The 15,476-nt window shown below is 46.3% G+C and overlaps 1 protein-coding gene and 1 long non-coding RNA gene across 2 annotated transcripts in view; both read left to right on the forward strand.

Moving 5' to 3' along the window:
- Positions 1 to 6,205: 6,205 nt before the first annotated feature.
- On the forward strand, positions 6,206 to 8,811 carry LOC144106422 (uncharacterized). Its single transcript, XR_013308995.1, has 2 exons — positions 6,206 to 7,783; positions 8,502 to 8,811. It is a non-coding gene; the product is annotated as an uncharacterized LOC144106422 (long non-coding RNA).
- Positions 8,812 to 13,267: 4,456 nt separating this feature from the next.
- LOC144108080 (uncharacterized) overlaps positions 13,268 to 15,476 on the forward strand; it is a 30,328-nt gene continuing 28,119 nt past the window's right edge. Inside the window, exon 1 of the mRNA XM_077641360.1 lies at positions 13,268 to 13,314. Coding sequence (XP_077497486.1) covers positions 13,268 to 13,314 — 47 coding nt within the window. The remainder of the gene's footprint in view (positions 13,315 to 15,476) is intronic.

Here is a 15,476-nt window from a genome sequence, read left to right on the forward strand (position 1 = left end):
AGCCTCAGGCTACTCTAGTGTGGCCGCCAAATGCCTACCCATAATGGATGCCACTTGGTCCCAGGCCATCACAGCGGCAGATGAGGAAGCTGTGGCAAATGCAATGGATCGCATTATGGAAACCCCGTATCCACGTGCATTTCGCAGGTCATAGCTACTCAGATGACCAGTCTGCTGGAGGTGCCCATCGCTCCGCATTGCCTTCTTTGGCTTCGGAAGCTGCTCCTCCTTCTCTGATCATCAATTGCTCTGCACAGGGCCAAAAACAATATGAGCAACAAAAGACTTCTGAGGTCTCTCCTGCGAACAGCGCTATGGACGCATCCTCATGGACTGTGTGGATATGGAGTGAGATATCCGCGCCCAGAAACGAAGTTGGTCTCTTTTGAATATTGTTGGTCCATCTTGCACCCAGTCGAAGAAAAAGAAAAATAACGCTAGTCAAGATCTCGAGACCAGGATTCTAGAAAAGGCAGTCGCGGCTGCGCCACTCCTGCTAAGATAGGGTTCTTAAATGTACTCCAGTGGAATTGCCGATCTATATTCTCAGCTTCAACAGATTTAAATATCCTATGCAATCAGCTTCTACCACATTTAATTTCATTACAGGAAACATGGCTAACTACAGATTTCAATTACCATCTCAAAAATTACCGTTCGTTCCGGCTTGACCGGTTATCACGAGGGGGAGGGTTGTTAGTGCTAATCTGTACAAAGTTTTGTCACAGGGCATGCATTTCTTTCCAACATGCGGACAATGAATGTGAAATCCTTGCGGTTGACGTCAGTGTCCCAGGTCAACAGCCCTTTACGGTAGCTAATGCATATTTCCCGTCAGGTGTGCATGACACTCGGCCCCTTGGCTCACTCACGTCTAGTAGGCGTTCTCAAGTTTTATTACTTGGAGACTTATATTCGCACCATGTGACGTGAGGGTTTAAAACAGACAGCTTGATTTGATTGGGTTTCTGACAAAAACGTGAGTGGGCGAACTCCGGGTCAGTGACGGGCTCTTGCCGGCAGCCTTTTTCGGCATCAAATCAAATCAAATCTGATTCAAATCGTTTTTATTCACCAGATATTCACTGGTTGGAGCACCTGGGCTAAAAGCTGCTCGAGGCAGCTTGACGAGGCCCAGGTGACCATTACAAGACAGGGCGTGGTGAAACGTGAAAACACTACAATGTAGACACCTTGAGATAAACAGCGCAGAAACAACGAAAACTGACGTGTTCACACGTGCGCTACAGAAGTGCTCAGAGATCAAGATATATAGTACAAAAAACATTCTAGCTCCAATAAATAAATCATGTAATAAAACATTGTAATCAAGGCATTAAGTTCTGAGACGTATCATATTTCTCATACATAACAGCCGGAAAACTGCTCGAAATGGCAGACACTCGCCAGTTATACATTAATTACAGTGTTCTTCCCCGGGGAGTGCTATACGTATAATGGCAGACATTCGCCAGTTATACATTAATTACAGTGTTCTTCCCCGGTGAGTGCTATACGTATCGGCAACACGTTGAGAACTTCAGAAAAGCGTTGGGTGCGTGTGAACCCGACGGTAGTATGTTGTTGTTGTTGTTGTTACCCTCACACAATGGGACGATTGTTGTTGTTGCTGTTGTTGGTTCATAAACGATGGCACATACCCACAGTGGGGGATTGGCCAGGGTTTGGTGCCGATCCAAACGGGAGAAACTCATCCCGTTTTATCTCGGGCGGCTCATAAATGTAGAGAAATCTGAGAGAAAAAAATCACGAATTTTGAGAGATCTTGAGAAAATCGGAATGAAAATCAAAACGGTGGTATGACTTCGCCTTTGTTGGAAGCGCGTGGCAGTCTTTGTTTTTCGTGGACGCGATGCGCGTGGCCGCGTGGTGCGAAGTGTATTCTTTTTTTTTTTATTTCGCACACTTGCCGTAAGTGCATAATTTGGGTTCACTCTATGCTTAGGAAAACGTGTAAGGTATTTTTGTGCAAGAACCGTAGAAGGCTCTTATTGTTGTTTAAGTCTATTCAACCATACCACTGCAGTGGCAACGGCCGACAAAGATGTGCGTGTGCCACGCACCACCCGCCAAATATCTCTTGCAATAAATATGTTATTAGATAATGTCACCTCTATCATGGCTGACTTTTATATCGTAATTCTTTAATAGACCTTCGCTCTGTTTCACTCTTCTTTACGGATGACTTTCGAGGATGCGTGCTTAATTAAAGACTACGCTGCGCCTGCAGTAGATTTCGTTCCAAAGACTCAAAAATTTTTTTTAAATAATAATAATAATCTTTATTTCTCTCTTTCCACAGAATACAGAATGAGAGCGGACGTAAGGGTAAAAGCCGCATGCAGCATCTTGAAAAAGCCCCATTACGCCCCACATGACAGTATGACGAGGAAACAGCTTAGTCATGACAAATGCAAAGAAATACTGTAAACATTGGAATACATTGCGAATTTTGTGAACGTACAAGGGCAAAAATACAGTAAAGATAAGTAAGAAAATATACGCTCAAAATTGACAACAGACAAAATTGACAAAATTGACACCATACATTAATGCAGGAGCGGCAAAACACTAATTAACTTATTTTTGGATATTTCTTCCAGTGAGATGTTATTACGTTCAAGTGTGTTATTACGTTCAACTCTATCACAACCGCTTGATTGGTTTTCCAAGATGCTACGCTCTGTCATTTTTTAAAGAAGCCTTTGTGTAATTGTATACAGTCGGTGGCTTCCCCCTTCGGTCAATTCTGTTCTGAGCTAAAATATAAAGAAAATTGGAGGAGGCACTTAAGCTCCGCCTTAAGGGTATGACGCGATGACGTAATGGTTTCATAGATTCCTATAGGGCTCCTTATAACCCTCCTGGAGCAATGGTGTAGTGGTTAAGCAATGCGCCACTTTCCTCCGAAGGCAGGTGCTCCCGGCGGTGGGCTTTGTGCGACCCTGGTTGCTCTTCCCGAACGACCAATCATCAATTTAACTGCCATCTGACCTGGTGGCCAGTTTGTGATGACACCGCAAGTTCCCGTAATCTATGTGGACCCCATCCCCCCCCTGCCTTCTAGGTTGATCTCTGGGCTCCACCTGCCGTAGTTATTCTCGTGATTTCTCGCTCGCAATGCCGACAACGCCAACCTCGGACTTTCTGGGAAACGGGACCTTTAACGCTCTCGTGTAAATAATTTGTTCTGGCGGTTGTGTAGCGAGTTTTGTTTTGTGGTTTGGGTTTATTGGATTGAGTTCGCGCTTGTCTATGTGTGTACGCACTTGCCATTGGATGTTGTACTACACGTGGTTCTCTCCCTATAAATACCCATCCACCCCTGAATAAAAACATCATTCGTCATGGCAGTCTGAGTCACCACTCACTTGATACGGCCGCCCAGGCCGACACCACACTGTACCAACGCGCTAATAGATATGCTTTCCTGTGGCCGCTGCAGCTTTAAAACGAGCTTTTTGAAAATGAACCGGTAGCATTCAGGGACAAATCTCCATCTTGAAGCATTTCATTTCCTTCATAGACTAAGATGTTTACAAGTAGATGGAAGCTCGCGCAAGCCCCTATCATCGTCGTCATCATCACCACCACCACCACCACCACCACCACCACCACCACCACCACCACCACCACCACCACCACCACCACCACCACCACCACCACCACCACCACCACCACCACCACCACCACCATCATCATCATCATCATCATCGTTATCATCATCATCGGCCGAGTGTTTCGGCGCCGCCGCAGCCTGCTACGGGTGTAATGCTGGCAGACAGTGCAATTGAAAGAACGGTATTACGCAGCGCGACGCGCTTATTACACCGTTTGTGAACTTGCTGCGATTTAGTGCTAAACAGCATGATTTAGAGCTAAGCAGCACGTGAAGTTCTCCCGGTAAACACCAGGCTGACCGAGCGCCTAGAGGTTGTGAGAGTTGGGCATGACTCATTAAAACGATATTAGCTTCCAAAGGATGCAGGGGCGGATTCATAGCAAGAAGTTGGATGAGAAGATTTTTGACATATATAGGGAAACCGTATATAGAGATTTGGTCCGCACCAAATGCACAATAGCTGAAAAAATCAGATTGGCCGCCTTTTGGCTGCTAGCTCCCCCTCGGTAGTGTTGACTGCCGTCGCAGAAACCCTCCTCCAAAAAACAAAACGCTGCAGCAGTCCAAAGAATCCCGAAGAAAGAGGCCCTGTGGTAAAACCTGAAGTTAGGCCTTATGTGCACAAAGTGTCACACAATCTGAAGAAGGTGGCTAACAGGCACAAGGTGCTGCTAGTTTTTTCAGCCCAAAACAAGTTGAACAAACTCATACCCCGGATTTGTGGCACTGAGCGTCCTGGGTGCAGTAGAAAACATCATCCGCTGCATGGAAGGAGTGGTGTACGAGATACCCCTGACCTGTGAAATGTCCTACATAGGGCAAACGGTGAGGTGCATCAACTAACGCCTTGGGGAACATTGCAAAAAGGTAGAAAAAAATAACGATAAATATGCCAATTTGGCCAGCCATGTTAACACGTGCAAGTGTGAACCCCGACTGGAAAAGGCAAGGATTCTGGGCAGGAGCAAGAGTAAACCGGCGAGGCTTTTATTGGAAGCCTTTCACATAAAGAAAAAGGCAGCTTTGTGTGTCAGTGATACTTCTGTCAATTTGTATGCGGCCGAGTACGATTTTCTGTGCAAAACTGATAATGCGTGGTGATAAGTTGCGGCTGTGATAAGGCACGTGGAGTGAAAACAGTGGGCGTATCCTGAGACTATAAATCTATGTGGTTTTGCTTCTGCAACAAACAGTTCGAAGTTGGCGCGTCTCCGTTGTCCCCTTGTCTCTTTTGTGTTGTCTGTGTGAACTTATTTGCGCCAAGGTGGGTTATTTCCAAGCTTCAAAACATTAGCAAAGAATATCTCCACAGTTTGAACTGAAAATGTCAGTGTATATCATGCTTGTCATAAAGCGGCCGTGAGTGATGTTGTGAAGTAATAAAGGGCAATATAAGTACATTTCATTGGTCTCTGGTTTCACTCTTTGTTGAGCCACGTGTGTGAATTTTCAAGCGACTCCGCAATGCGTAACTGAGTGTCGTTTCAGAGCTTCGCTGTCCAACCACCTTCATAGCGTGGACTGGAGCCACATTTTATCGCCACTGCACGCTTCCCATTCCGCAGGCAAGAACTCAGTTCTTTATGTCACTCGTTTCAGACAGGCTCGCGTCGGACGGAAGCGGATGCGACAGCGTAAAAACGCTATCGATAGCGTGTAACCGGCTACCTCCTCCGCTTCCATCTCACGCGCTTCCGAGTGGCTCCGCTAAGCCTTCCGCCCGTTGCCCAACGTGTCGCTTAGTAGAACGATGTCGCGGCTTCATTAATTCGCTTTATCGCATCGAGCAGCTTGGCTGTGCTATCACGCGGCGGAAACGCTTCCAAGGCTATAGAACTCGGAGCCAGAATCGCATGAAAATTGCCATACGCAGCAGGTTCAGCGCTGGTTTGTGTGTCTCGTCTCCTACTGTGTGTGTTTTTGCGCTGTTGAACCACCACCATGCATCACCAACTAGCCCAATCTGCAGTTATTCTGCAGCAGGGCACCACGACCGTCGACATCGTCATCATCAACCCATGCACCTCCTTTACCAGAATTGAGAAGTCACGGGAGTTGCTTCTAAACCCTCTTAGGACAGCACTAAACCCAAAAGGTCTCGAAAGATGAGTACAGGTCTTCTCCTTTCGTAACACACATTTAGAACCTAGAACGTGCAACAAGTACTCCGCTACACGGCTAAGAAACGAACCCGTTGCTTGGTTGGTTCTGACATTGACGGTGAATACACCGTAGGACGAAGACTTCTTCCACTGGCTTTCAATTAACCATGTCATGCGCCAGCTGATGCAGCTCATTCATGGGCCAGCCGATGTAGCATAGATGACCTCATTCGTGTGTTGTTCGAAACCTCTTTGGGCGAATACGGTGCATTGTGTGCTGGAGGAGGAGAGTGTGGGAGATGAAATTGTGGTATAAATATGTGTATTTTTTTTGTCAGGCAGTTCGCTTTCGAGAAAACAGGCTGCGTTTCATGCAGTGTGGCTAGAATAGATTATTTCTTGAAGAAGACGCCGATGAATGTTTGTGGACAGCCTGCTGTCGGTGTTAATCGAGGTGAGCCGTAGCTGCATGGCTCTTTCCCTCAACCACCCTTTCCGTAAAGAAGGAACCATCTGCGTTTTTCGTTTCTGTTTAGACCACATGGAAGAGTACACCTGAAAACCTGGATTACATTCCTTGCTCAGATGTGACGTTATTGTGACGTCAAATAAAGCGTGAAATGAGCAAATTTTTCGACATGAGTCTTGTCACTCTTACTGAAATGTACAGATACCAGGCTTTAAAAGGAATGTTCCACCAGTGTTTTGAAATGTACACACGTTGACGCCTTTACCTGTACACGCATACTCAAACCTGCACTACATGTCAACTTAACCAGTAATGCTCCAACCTTGAAATGCTTTCCAGACGACTTCCTATACGACCAATGCAGTAAAGCATTTCATAGCGTCAGCCCGAATCATTTGAAGTTATATTGACCTTTATTGGTGTCAATCGAGGGCTCAGACAATTCGGACGGAGTCATAGTTGTCGGAGCTCGCATGAACGCTCACAAAATAACGTTTATTCCGACATACACGAAAACTTTCACTAATTCAGATACGCATAGAACTGAACTCTCTTCTACGCAGATGGTGCCACAATAACGGAATTATAGCTATCTCAGGTCACCCCCTAGCAGGTAAATGTTATCGTAATGGCAGGCTTCTAGCCCTGTCAGTTGGGTGATTAAATCTGGGAGACGCTGTTGAGTGCTTGATGAGTAAAGGCATTTGAATGCTAGTAGACTTGTTGCTACAGCAGTCCACGTCTCCCACAGCGTGAGAAGTCTTAGGCTGGAAGGCGGACTGCGGGAGAGCTGGAAAGGTATTCCGTGCTCCGGAATTCTCAGTCCCGTTGACTTAAGTGCCGCAGGCTTAGCATTATGATGCTTGCAAGGAAACGGGGCTCAGTGAGAGGGCCCGTAAAACGCTGACGCATGCCGTTCAAGTGCGTTGCACACATGAGTTTAATAATGCTCGATCGTTCTCACACTTCCGATTTATAGTGCAAGCATTTCCTGTGCACAACTGCCTCTAGGTGAAAGTGAAAAGTATCACACTAAAACAGGTTCGTGAGAGTTGCGACCTGTGTGAAGCTATGAAGGAAATCAGACACTTTCCGGTTGGTAACCTTGAAGTCTCTCTCCAAGGCTATAGTTCGACACCCAAGGTCGAACATGTACGCGTCACGTCGTTTCCGCTGCCGTATCCTGTCTACCACACATCTTTTACTCCATCGGAACCTCTTCGGCACTGGTGACTCCTGCGCTCTGAATTCATTTGACAGTAGCGCAGCGTGGAAGGCTAGCAGCGCTTCTCGGCTATGCTCTCAGCGCCGGTAGCCATGGCTACGCCAGTGTGCGTCTTCTTGTTGCTGGCGTGCGTGACAAGACTGGACGGGTACTCTCTCGGCAGGAAACGACTTCCGAAGTGCTCAGCCGACCCGTATTCTCTGCAAGCCGGAGACCGAGCGATCTGCCCTTTCACGAGGACCTTCGACAGAAAAGCGGCGCGGATTCCTAAGGTTGTGCCCATTGTGAGGTGCAAGTGTTCGGGAAGCATGTGCAGCAGACTCGGAGATTTCCGTTGCCATGAGGTTGGTGAATTATGGTGACTTACGAAGGCTGAATGCGGTAAGAATGAGGCGAGCAAAAAGTTAATTGCACGCGGGCAAGGAAATAAGAATAGGAAGTAGGTTCTTTGTGCTGTGGCTAGTTTCTCTATGCTCCCGCGTGTCCAGCAAGAACAGAATAGGCGGTTGTTCGAGCTCATCGGCACATTAATGTGTTTAGTTGAAACCACACTGCAAGATTATGGGCTAAGGAAGTGCGCGAAGTTGCCACTTCATGCTCTTGAATGTCGAACAATCACTCCAGACATGGCGCAATTTTCCTATTAAAATAAGCTTGTTACTGGCGGCACTAGTTTTTGCTGTAGGTGTTTGCAGCGCACACGAAACACGGACGGACAGAAAAGGGAACGAAACACAGCGCTGTGTTTCGTTCCCTTTTCTGTCCGTCCGTGTTTCGTGTGCGCTGCAAACACCTACAGCATGAAAAACCAACTAGCCCAAGAAAAGACGATTCTGACTAGTTTTTGATGACATATGGTAGCACGTATGAAGCGTATACTATTTTGCAAAGTAGGTGTATTACTATACTATATTGCAATATATGCATACTGAGACTACACAATACATAATAATATAATTACTAATTACGCGCTTATTACACTACAAAACGATTATGCCTGCACAAGACTTAACATCGGATCATCAACAACTTGCTTGAAAGAGTTTATTTCCGTTTTTATAGATACGGGAGACCTTTCAAGTGGCTTACCGGGTGAACTGCGCCCGGACGATATACAAGAGAGAAACCTTCCCGGTGGCTTGCGCCTGCGTCGCAAGCAGGAGCAAGCAGGCGATGCGTGGCCAACAGCGAGTTAATTGTTTTAGCGACGACACGCTGAGCACAGCCCGCGACGGGATGCGGCTTCTTTGGAGAATGATTCCCGTGGGCTGGTATGGGAAGCTGCAAGGCTCTCTAAACAATGAAACGGCTTGTACATGAGGTCTGTGCGACGTGGTTTTCATCGTTATGGGACGATTACAGGCGTTCAATGCACGGATTGGTGTTTGTTTTATTGAGATTTGTTTTGTTTTTGCCGCATATAGTTTACGAAGCCAGCCGCCGCGGTGGCTCAGCGGTTACGGTGCTTGGCTGCCGACCCAAAAGATTCCGATTCGATCCCGGCCGCGGCAGTCGCATTTCGATGCAGGCGAAATGCCAAAGGCGTGTGTACTGTGGGATGTCAGTGCCCGTTAAAGAACCACAGGTGGTAAAAATTTTTCGGAGGCCTCTACCGCGGTGCACCTCAAAGCCTGAGCCTCTATGGGACGTTAAAGGGACACTGAGGAGAAATTGAAGTTGGCTTGTATCGACAGAATAGCAGCTCCTGATCACAAAAACGCCACTCTTACTGAAAAAGCTCTCGTAATGTAGAAAATAGCAAGAACCAAAATACAGGTGTCGCCGCCACAGGCCAATCTCGCAAGTACCAGCGTGATGACTTCCTAGGACAAGAGGCGCCACCTTGGAGGAATTTTCCTTACTTCATGGAAGCCACGAATCTCTGAGGCTGGCAAAAGAAGGTTCGCGCACCGAAGCGCTAGCCGCAGAAATCACGGAGTCTGCGTTTACGTCACGTGTCACGTCACTCCGTTCTGAGACGTCATAAGAGTTGCCGTGGCGTCATAAGAGTTCCCTGAGTTTGAATCAGAGCGGCGGGAAAAACTTTTTCATCTTCGAATCCAAATTTCTTTGAATAAATGCATCTTTCGCGCCCGGACAAGCGGCAACGAAGCCATGAAATGCCGAACTATCAGATTTTGCTAAGAATAAAAAATTGATAGAGTTCTCCTCAGTGTCCCTTTAAGGCTCTAAAAACATAAAAAAGTTTAGAAACCCGCCCTTAAGAGTTGTATTTTAAACTGACACTGAGGACAGTTCCACCCATTGATTGTTTGTTGTAAAAATAGTTCTTGTATCTTTTTCTGATGCTGCTGACGTTTTCCTGGCTGAAGAAGTTTCACTTATTGACAAATTGGGCCTAGAGATGGAACATTTTATCCCCTCCGCTTGATTCAAACTCATCATGTCCACACCGGAAAGAACCACGTCACCACCGTTTAGGAGTCAATGGCGCTAAAGCCGAGCCTCCGAGATCCGTAAAACCTCGCTGTGTTTTCATGATACCACTGTAGTTTGCTTGCAAAAACGGCCAGTGGCGGCACTAGCTGTACTTTATTTTTTGCATTTCTCGATTATAAAATCTCCGGTATCAGTGAAGGAAATCTCTTTCTTATTAGAGGCCTCTAATGAATTATTAAAGGTCAAGTTAAATGGTACTCAGCGTCACTTTTATCATAAGATTTAACAGCATCTTGTTCTTAATGCGCGGAGCACAGTGCGCTAAAATGTGTGAAATTGGTTATGAGCACCTTTTCGTCCTTACGCTGAATGATATGTCCATGGGGACCTATTGAAGATGACATCCCTCTACACATTTGTATTAGAAGATAACGATCTCCGTCTTTGCTCCTAATGGCTTCAGCAACGCACTTAGCCCCCAAAGAAGCTATCCTATTAGATCACGTAATACTAGCTGCATTGGACAATACTATGGTGACAAAAGCCTGTATTTATTCTCGTTGGGCGCTCGTACACTCTGCGCCCAAGTGACCAAGACTGCGGCTTCAGTGTCAGCCCAGCTCCAACCAAGATCCAGCGTGACACATTGATGGAAACGAGTGAACAGCGCTAATACACAGGATGGAAGAGAAGAACACAAATACATGCGCTCATTAGCAACAAAATGATTTATTGCGACAGGGAAGGTAGCAATATAAAGGAAACGGGTTAAAGCACAAACGATCATACACATCAGAGAAAGTCCACAATCATGGTACTGTCAGTGGTGTCATTGGATAAGATAGACAAGCTCCTGCGGGATCAGAGCCCCCGACGGCTGGCTGACACACGTGTCGTCGTAGTTATGTATTTTGACTGCTATGCAGATAAGCCGCGATGTCTGATCTTTATATTTTGCGAGGATAAATGTGTTATTAAGGGATGGTTCTTAGTCTGGTCAATAACGAGGTCATACATTGTGTGCACTGCGAAGACTGCGAAGCATACCTTAATACTGAGCTCCAAAACGGAGAAGAGAACTGAACCCTGGTAGCGGCGTTTAGGTGAAGGTGAAACACAAAAGACACCCATGGACTGTTAGTCCGCGTTAAATGCGCAAGGAGGTCGAAATTTATCTCACTGCGACACCTGTTTCTCACTTACTGCCATACTCTCATTTTTCGTCCCTTCCTTCTTGACACGGTTCAGGTTGTTGTCCTCAAGGGTCCTCAAGGGGTAAATGGCACCTACCCGCTGTGGGGGATTGTCCAAGACACACGCCGCAACTGACAGATGCTGAAAAAGGATGTTTAAAATAAAGAAAAAAAAGAATAAAGGATTAGAGTTCGGGAGATTAAAGTTAAGAACAAATCAGGTGTCGATAGATAACTGTGGCTTTCAGTTTGTGCTTCCTTTCCTCAAAAACATTTTTTTAGCCTTCCTCTCCACCCCCCCCCCCCCCCCCCCATCTCTCTTTGCTCCTCTCCTCTCAGACAGTCACGCGATGTTTCGGGACTTCGGGGAACAACCGACTGCCTGAATAACTAGCTGTCGCATGTAAACGATCGCCCAACTTGGAGTATTTTTCGAAGGACTGCACGGCTAATAATAATAATAATAATTGTTTTTTGGGGAAAGGAAATGGCGCAGTATATGTCTCATATATCGTTGGACACCTGAACCGCGCCGTAAGGGAAGGCATAAAGGAGGGAGTGAAAGAAGAAGGGAAGAAAGGGGTGCCGTAGTGGAGGGCTCCGGGAATAATTTCGACCACCTGGGGATCTTTAACGTGCACTGACATCGCACAGCACACGGCTTAGAAATCACTGGAAATCGCGCCAACAAAGCACACAGGCCAAAGACGTGTTACGGTCGCATTATCATTTTATTCAACGTTTCTTTTTAAAGCTGCGTATGATTCTATAGAGCGAAGCCACACCACTGCCGCTGCTCAGCTTCAGCGGATGATAATGGCGTCGCATGTAAATATCATTCGGGACTTGAAAAAATAGTGGGAATCGAAATTTAAACATTTGATACTCTCCTGCGATTCACGTATCTTGCAGCCTGCTGGCAACACATCGTAAGGTGAACAATAAAAATTGTTGTGGTTGGTTCAACGTGGCTTGAATGTTGATATGCGAGCGAAAGGTCTTTTAAGCATGGTCTCCACTGTCTGAAATGTCAAGGTCAATGATCAAGGTCAACGTCAAGGTCATGCACCCAGTGCTCATAGACATACGATCACGGGGTTATACTACACTAGCTTGGGCCATACGACCACGCAGTTAAGTTCGGTTTCACCTTGTGAGACATTGAAGGTCATTGTCTCATCCACCTGCAGTGCATAGCGCTCTCTGCCCAGCCGACATAAAGCACGTAAAAGCCGGCTACACATTCTGGAGGTCAGCCATTCATAAATCCTCATGGACCTTTGTCCTTGGTGGAGCCGTTAGCATTCTCATTGGCTTGCTGGCGAGCACAGAATTTCTTGCCTAAAGGATACTAACTCGACAGCCGGGACGTTGCGTACGCAGAAAAAGCACCATCTCTACTAAACGTTCCATTGGACGTTTTATGGAGTACCAGGACCGACTGCTGTGTGACACGGACACGAGACTCAAACTAAGTTAAACAGTGCTTTGTTGTCATCGGCTTCGTGAGGCTCGAGCCCCTGAGCTGCTACAGACTCGTGGGAGTAAATTATGAGCTCATCGCAAAAAAAAAACACGCAGCATGACTATGGACGTTGCTTAATGTTGTTGTTGTTGTTGTTGTTGTTGTTGACCTCTAATGCTACCGACTGAAAGGGTTTGACTTCCCTTGTTTATTCTTCTATTCGTATCAGGGTTCTATGTTCTAGATACATTCGGTATGTTTGGAAGCTTACCAACACATATTCGGAGGTGCTAACATGTTGTTGTTGTTCACTTTTTGACATTAGATTCAAAGAAGAAGAAAAGTTTGTAACGTTGAATGACGTTTCGATGTCCCCAATGACATCGAAATATTGCAGGAAGGTTGAGGAGCCCTGGTCATCTGGCATTCCAGCTGTCATAGTGATTAGTAGCAGTGCGATTACGTATCTCGTGGCCTGCGTTCGTTCCGGCACGCGCTCATTTTGATCACTGCTTTGCGGTCTGCACAACAGCTGCGGTCATGGGTAAGGAAATTTTGGTTGTCCTTTCACTGCATCGCGCTTCATGTCCCGAAACGGCGCGATACTTCGCATTGCTTCCTCGGCAAACAAGAGTGATTAAACGCCCTGCTATGCACACTCTCCCTATTGGCTATAGTGCAGCCGTGGTGACAGTTGCCTGGTCGGGTGTTTGAGTCTGTGGACTTGAAATGGCGTACGAAGAATGCTGTGAGGTCGCCGACGTGACATCATGAACGCCCTGACTCACGCTAGCAGATGCTCGTACAACTTCACACCGTACTGGAGTAAGCTTCTAGGCCTCTGGAAAAAATATCTGGGCACGGGCATTTCAGTCTGCACCTGTTAGATTTCTTAAGCGGAATTTCTCAGCGCAGTTTTGCGTTTGTCTGGCTTAGCACACTGGACCACCTTAAATATCTTTCGTGACTAGAAAGATGTTTAAAAACGGAGGTATCTCACACCTTAAGCAGTTCGTCAATTAACCCATTCTTTGCTACACGAGTTTCGCAACTTGTTTTTTAATTGCGTCTGTGCAAAGCAGAAGTAAAAAGATTCGCTGTTTTAATGGCTCTAGTACATGCAATATATTTTTATTACTTCTGAAAGCCTTCACATGAAATATCGCAAGCACGACGTCTTCAAGGTTTGCTTTCGTGATAAAGACACCCTGGTGATACAGAGCAACAAGGATAAGGAAATTAGGGGCCCGTTATAACATACATACGGAGGAAGCCAACAGTTACTGATGCTATAGGGAAAGCACAGGCGATTTTTTATTTGTAATATTGGTCGATGGGAAATGATCATACTCCTGAATTCTCATTAATTAAAACTACACACGCACACAAAAAAATCAATTCTCCATGCTTTATTTTGTTTTGGTGATTGTAGGCTACTTTCATATGCACGGTGACAGAGGTTAGAATTATGTGATCAGGGTAAGCGAAGTCACAGAAGTAAAAGCACGCATTTCACCTTGAAAATACACCGCACATTGTGAAGAGGCTTATCGTTATAATTCCCGCAACGATGATGAGAACTGTGCACTGGGTGCACGTGCTGCTGCTACTGATGATGATGATAGGAAGAAGGAAAAGGAAAGAGCACGGGCCTGCCTACTGGCTCAAGCCGAGCCACGCTCGCTGCCGCGTGCTGAAAGTAGGAGGGTTAAAGGTTAGGAGAGCCAAGATAGAAAGAAAAGGCGCGCGCTAATATGCCCCGGGCCGATCCCGGAGGCAGTGCAATACCGGGCCGACCCGTGTCAGGGTGGTTCAAGCCAAGCACTCCGCAGTATTCCAAAAATAAGGTTAATATCTTGGGTCGTATCAGGGTGCACGTAGGAGGCTGGGGGGTGCTTTTCTTAGAAAGTGTGCATATTGAATATACTCGTGGTAATTAGGTGTAAACCATGAAGCAGAATAATAATAATAATAATAATAATAATAATAATAATAATAATAATAATAATAATAATAATAATAATAATAATAATAATAATAATAATAATAATAATTAGTTTTGGGGTAAAGGAAATGGCGCAGTTTCTGTCTTATATATCGTTGGACACCTGAACCGCGCCTTAAGGGAAGGGATAAAGGAGGGAGTGAAAGAAGAAAGGAAGAAGTGGTGCCGTAGTGGAGGGCTCCGGAATAATTTCGACCACCTGGGGATATTTAACGTGCACTGACATCGCACAGCACACGGGCGCCTTAGCGTTTTTCCTCCATAAAAACGCAGCCGCCGGGGTCGGGTTCGAGCAGCAGAAAAATTGAAAATGTTTTTTTGGGGAAAGGAGGTGACGCAGTAACTCTCACACATCTGTGTGGAGACCCGAAGCGCGCCATAAGGGAAGGAATAAAGGAGGGAGTGAAAGGAGAAAGGCAGCAAGAGGTGCCGTAGTGGAGGGTTCCGGAATAATTTCGACCAACTCGGGATCTTTAACGTGCTCTGACATCGCACAGCACACGGGCGCCTTTGCGATTCGCCTCCATCGAAGCGCTGCAACCGCGGTCGGGTTCGAACCCGGGTACTCCGGATCAGGAGCCGAGCGCCCTAACCACTGAGTCACCGTGGCGGGTATGTAAACCAGCAGCGCTTGAATGTGCGGTCGGGCCCTTTATGTGCACTCTCTGCACGAAACCGTTGGACGATGTCGCCGTATACTACTGCGCTTTCAGGCAGCTTGTTGCGGTAGGAGCGGCCTACATAAAAATCACAAGTAGTATGACGTCATCATGTGTAAGTGTGCTTGCGTGACACATTATTTTCAGATTGTCTGGAGTTCACAACGGCGATGTCTTGTCCTGTTTCTGCTAGAAGAAAACGATGAATTGAACGTTTTTTTGTTTCTTGGTCATCCAGCGCTCTGTGACCATCACTATATGTTTGACCATCGATTATCTATGGTAGCAAACGGCTACCTTAGTTATTACTGCAGC

Source organism: Amblyomma americanum, chromosome 10 (genome assembly GCF_052857255.1).
Source record: "Amblyomma americanum isolate KBUSLIRL-KWMA chromosome 10, ASM5285725v1, whole genome shotgun sequence".
Classification (NCBI taxonomy): domain Eukaryota; kingdom Metazoa; phylum Arthropoda; class Arachnida; order Ixodida; family Ixodidae; genus Amblyomma; species Amblyomma americanum.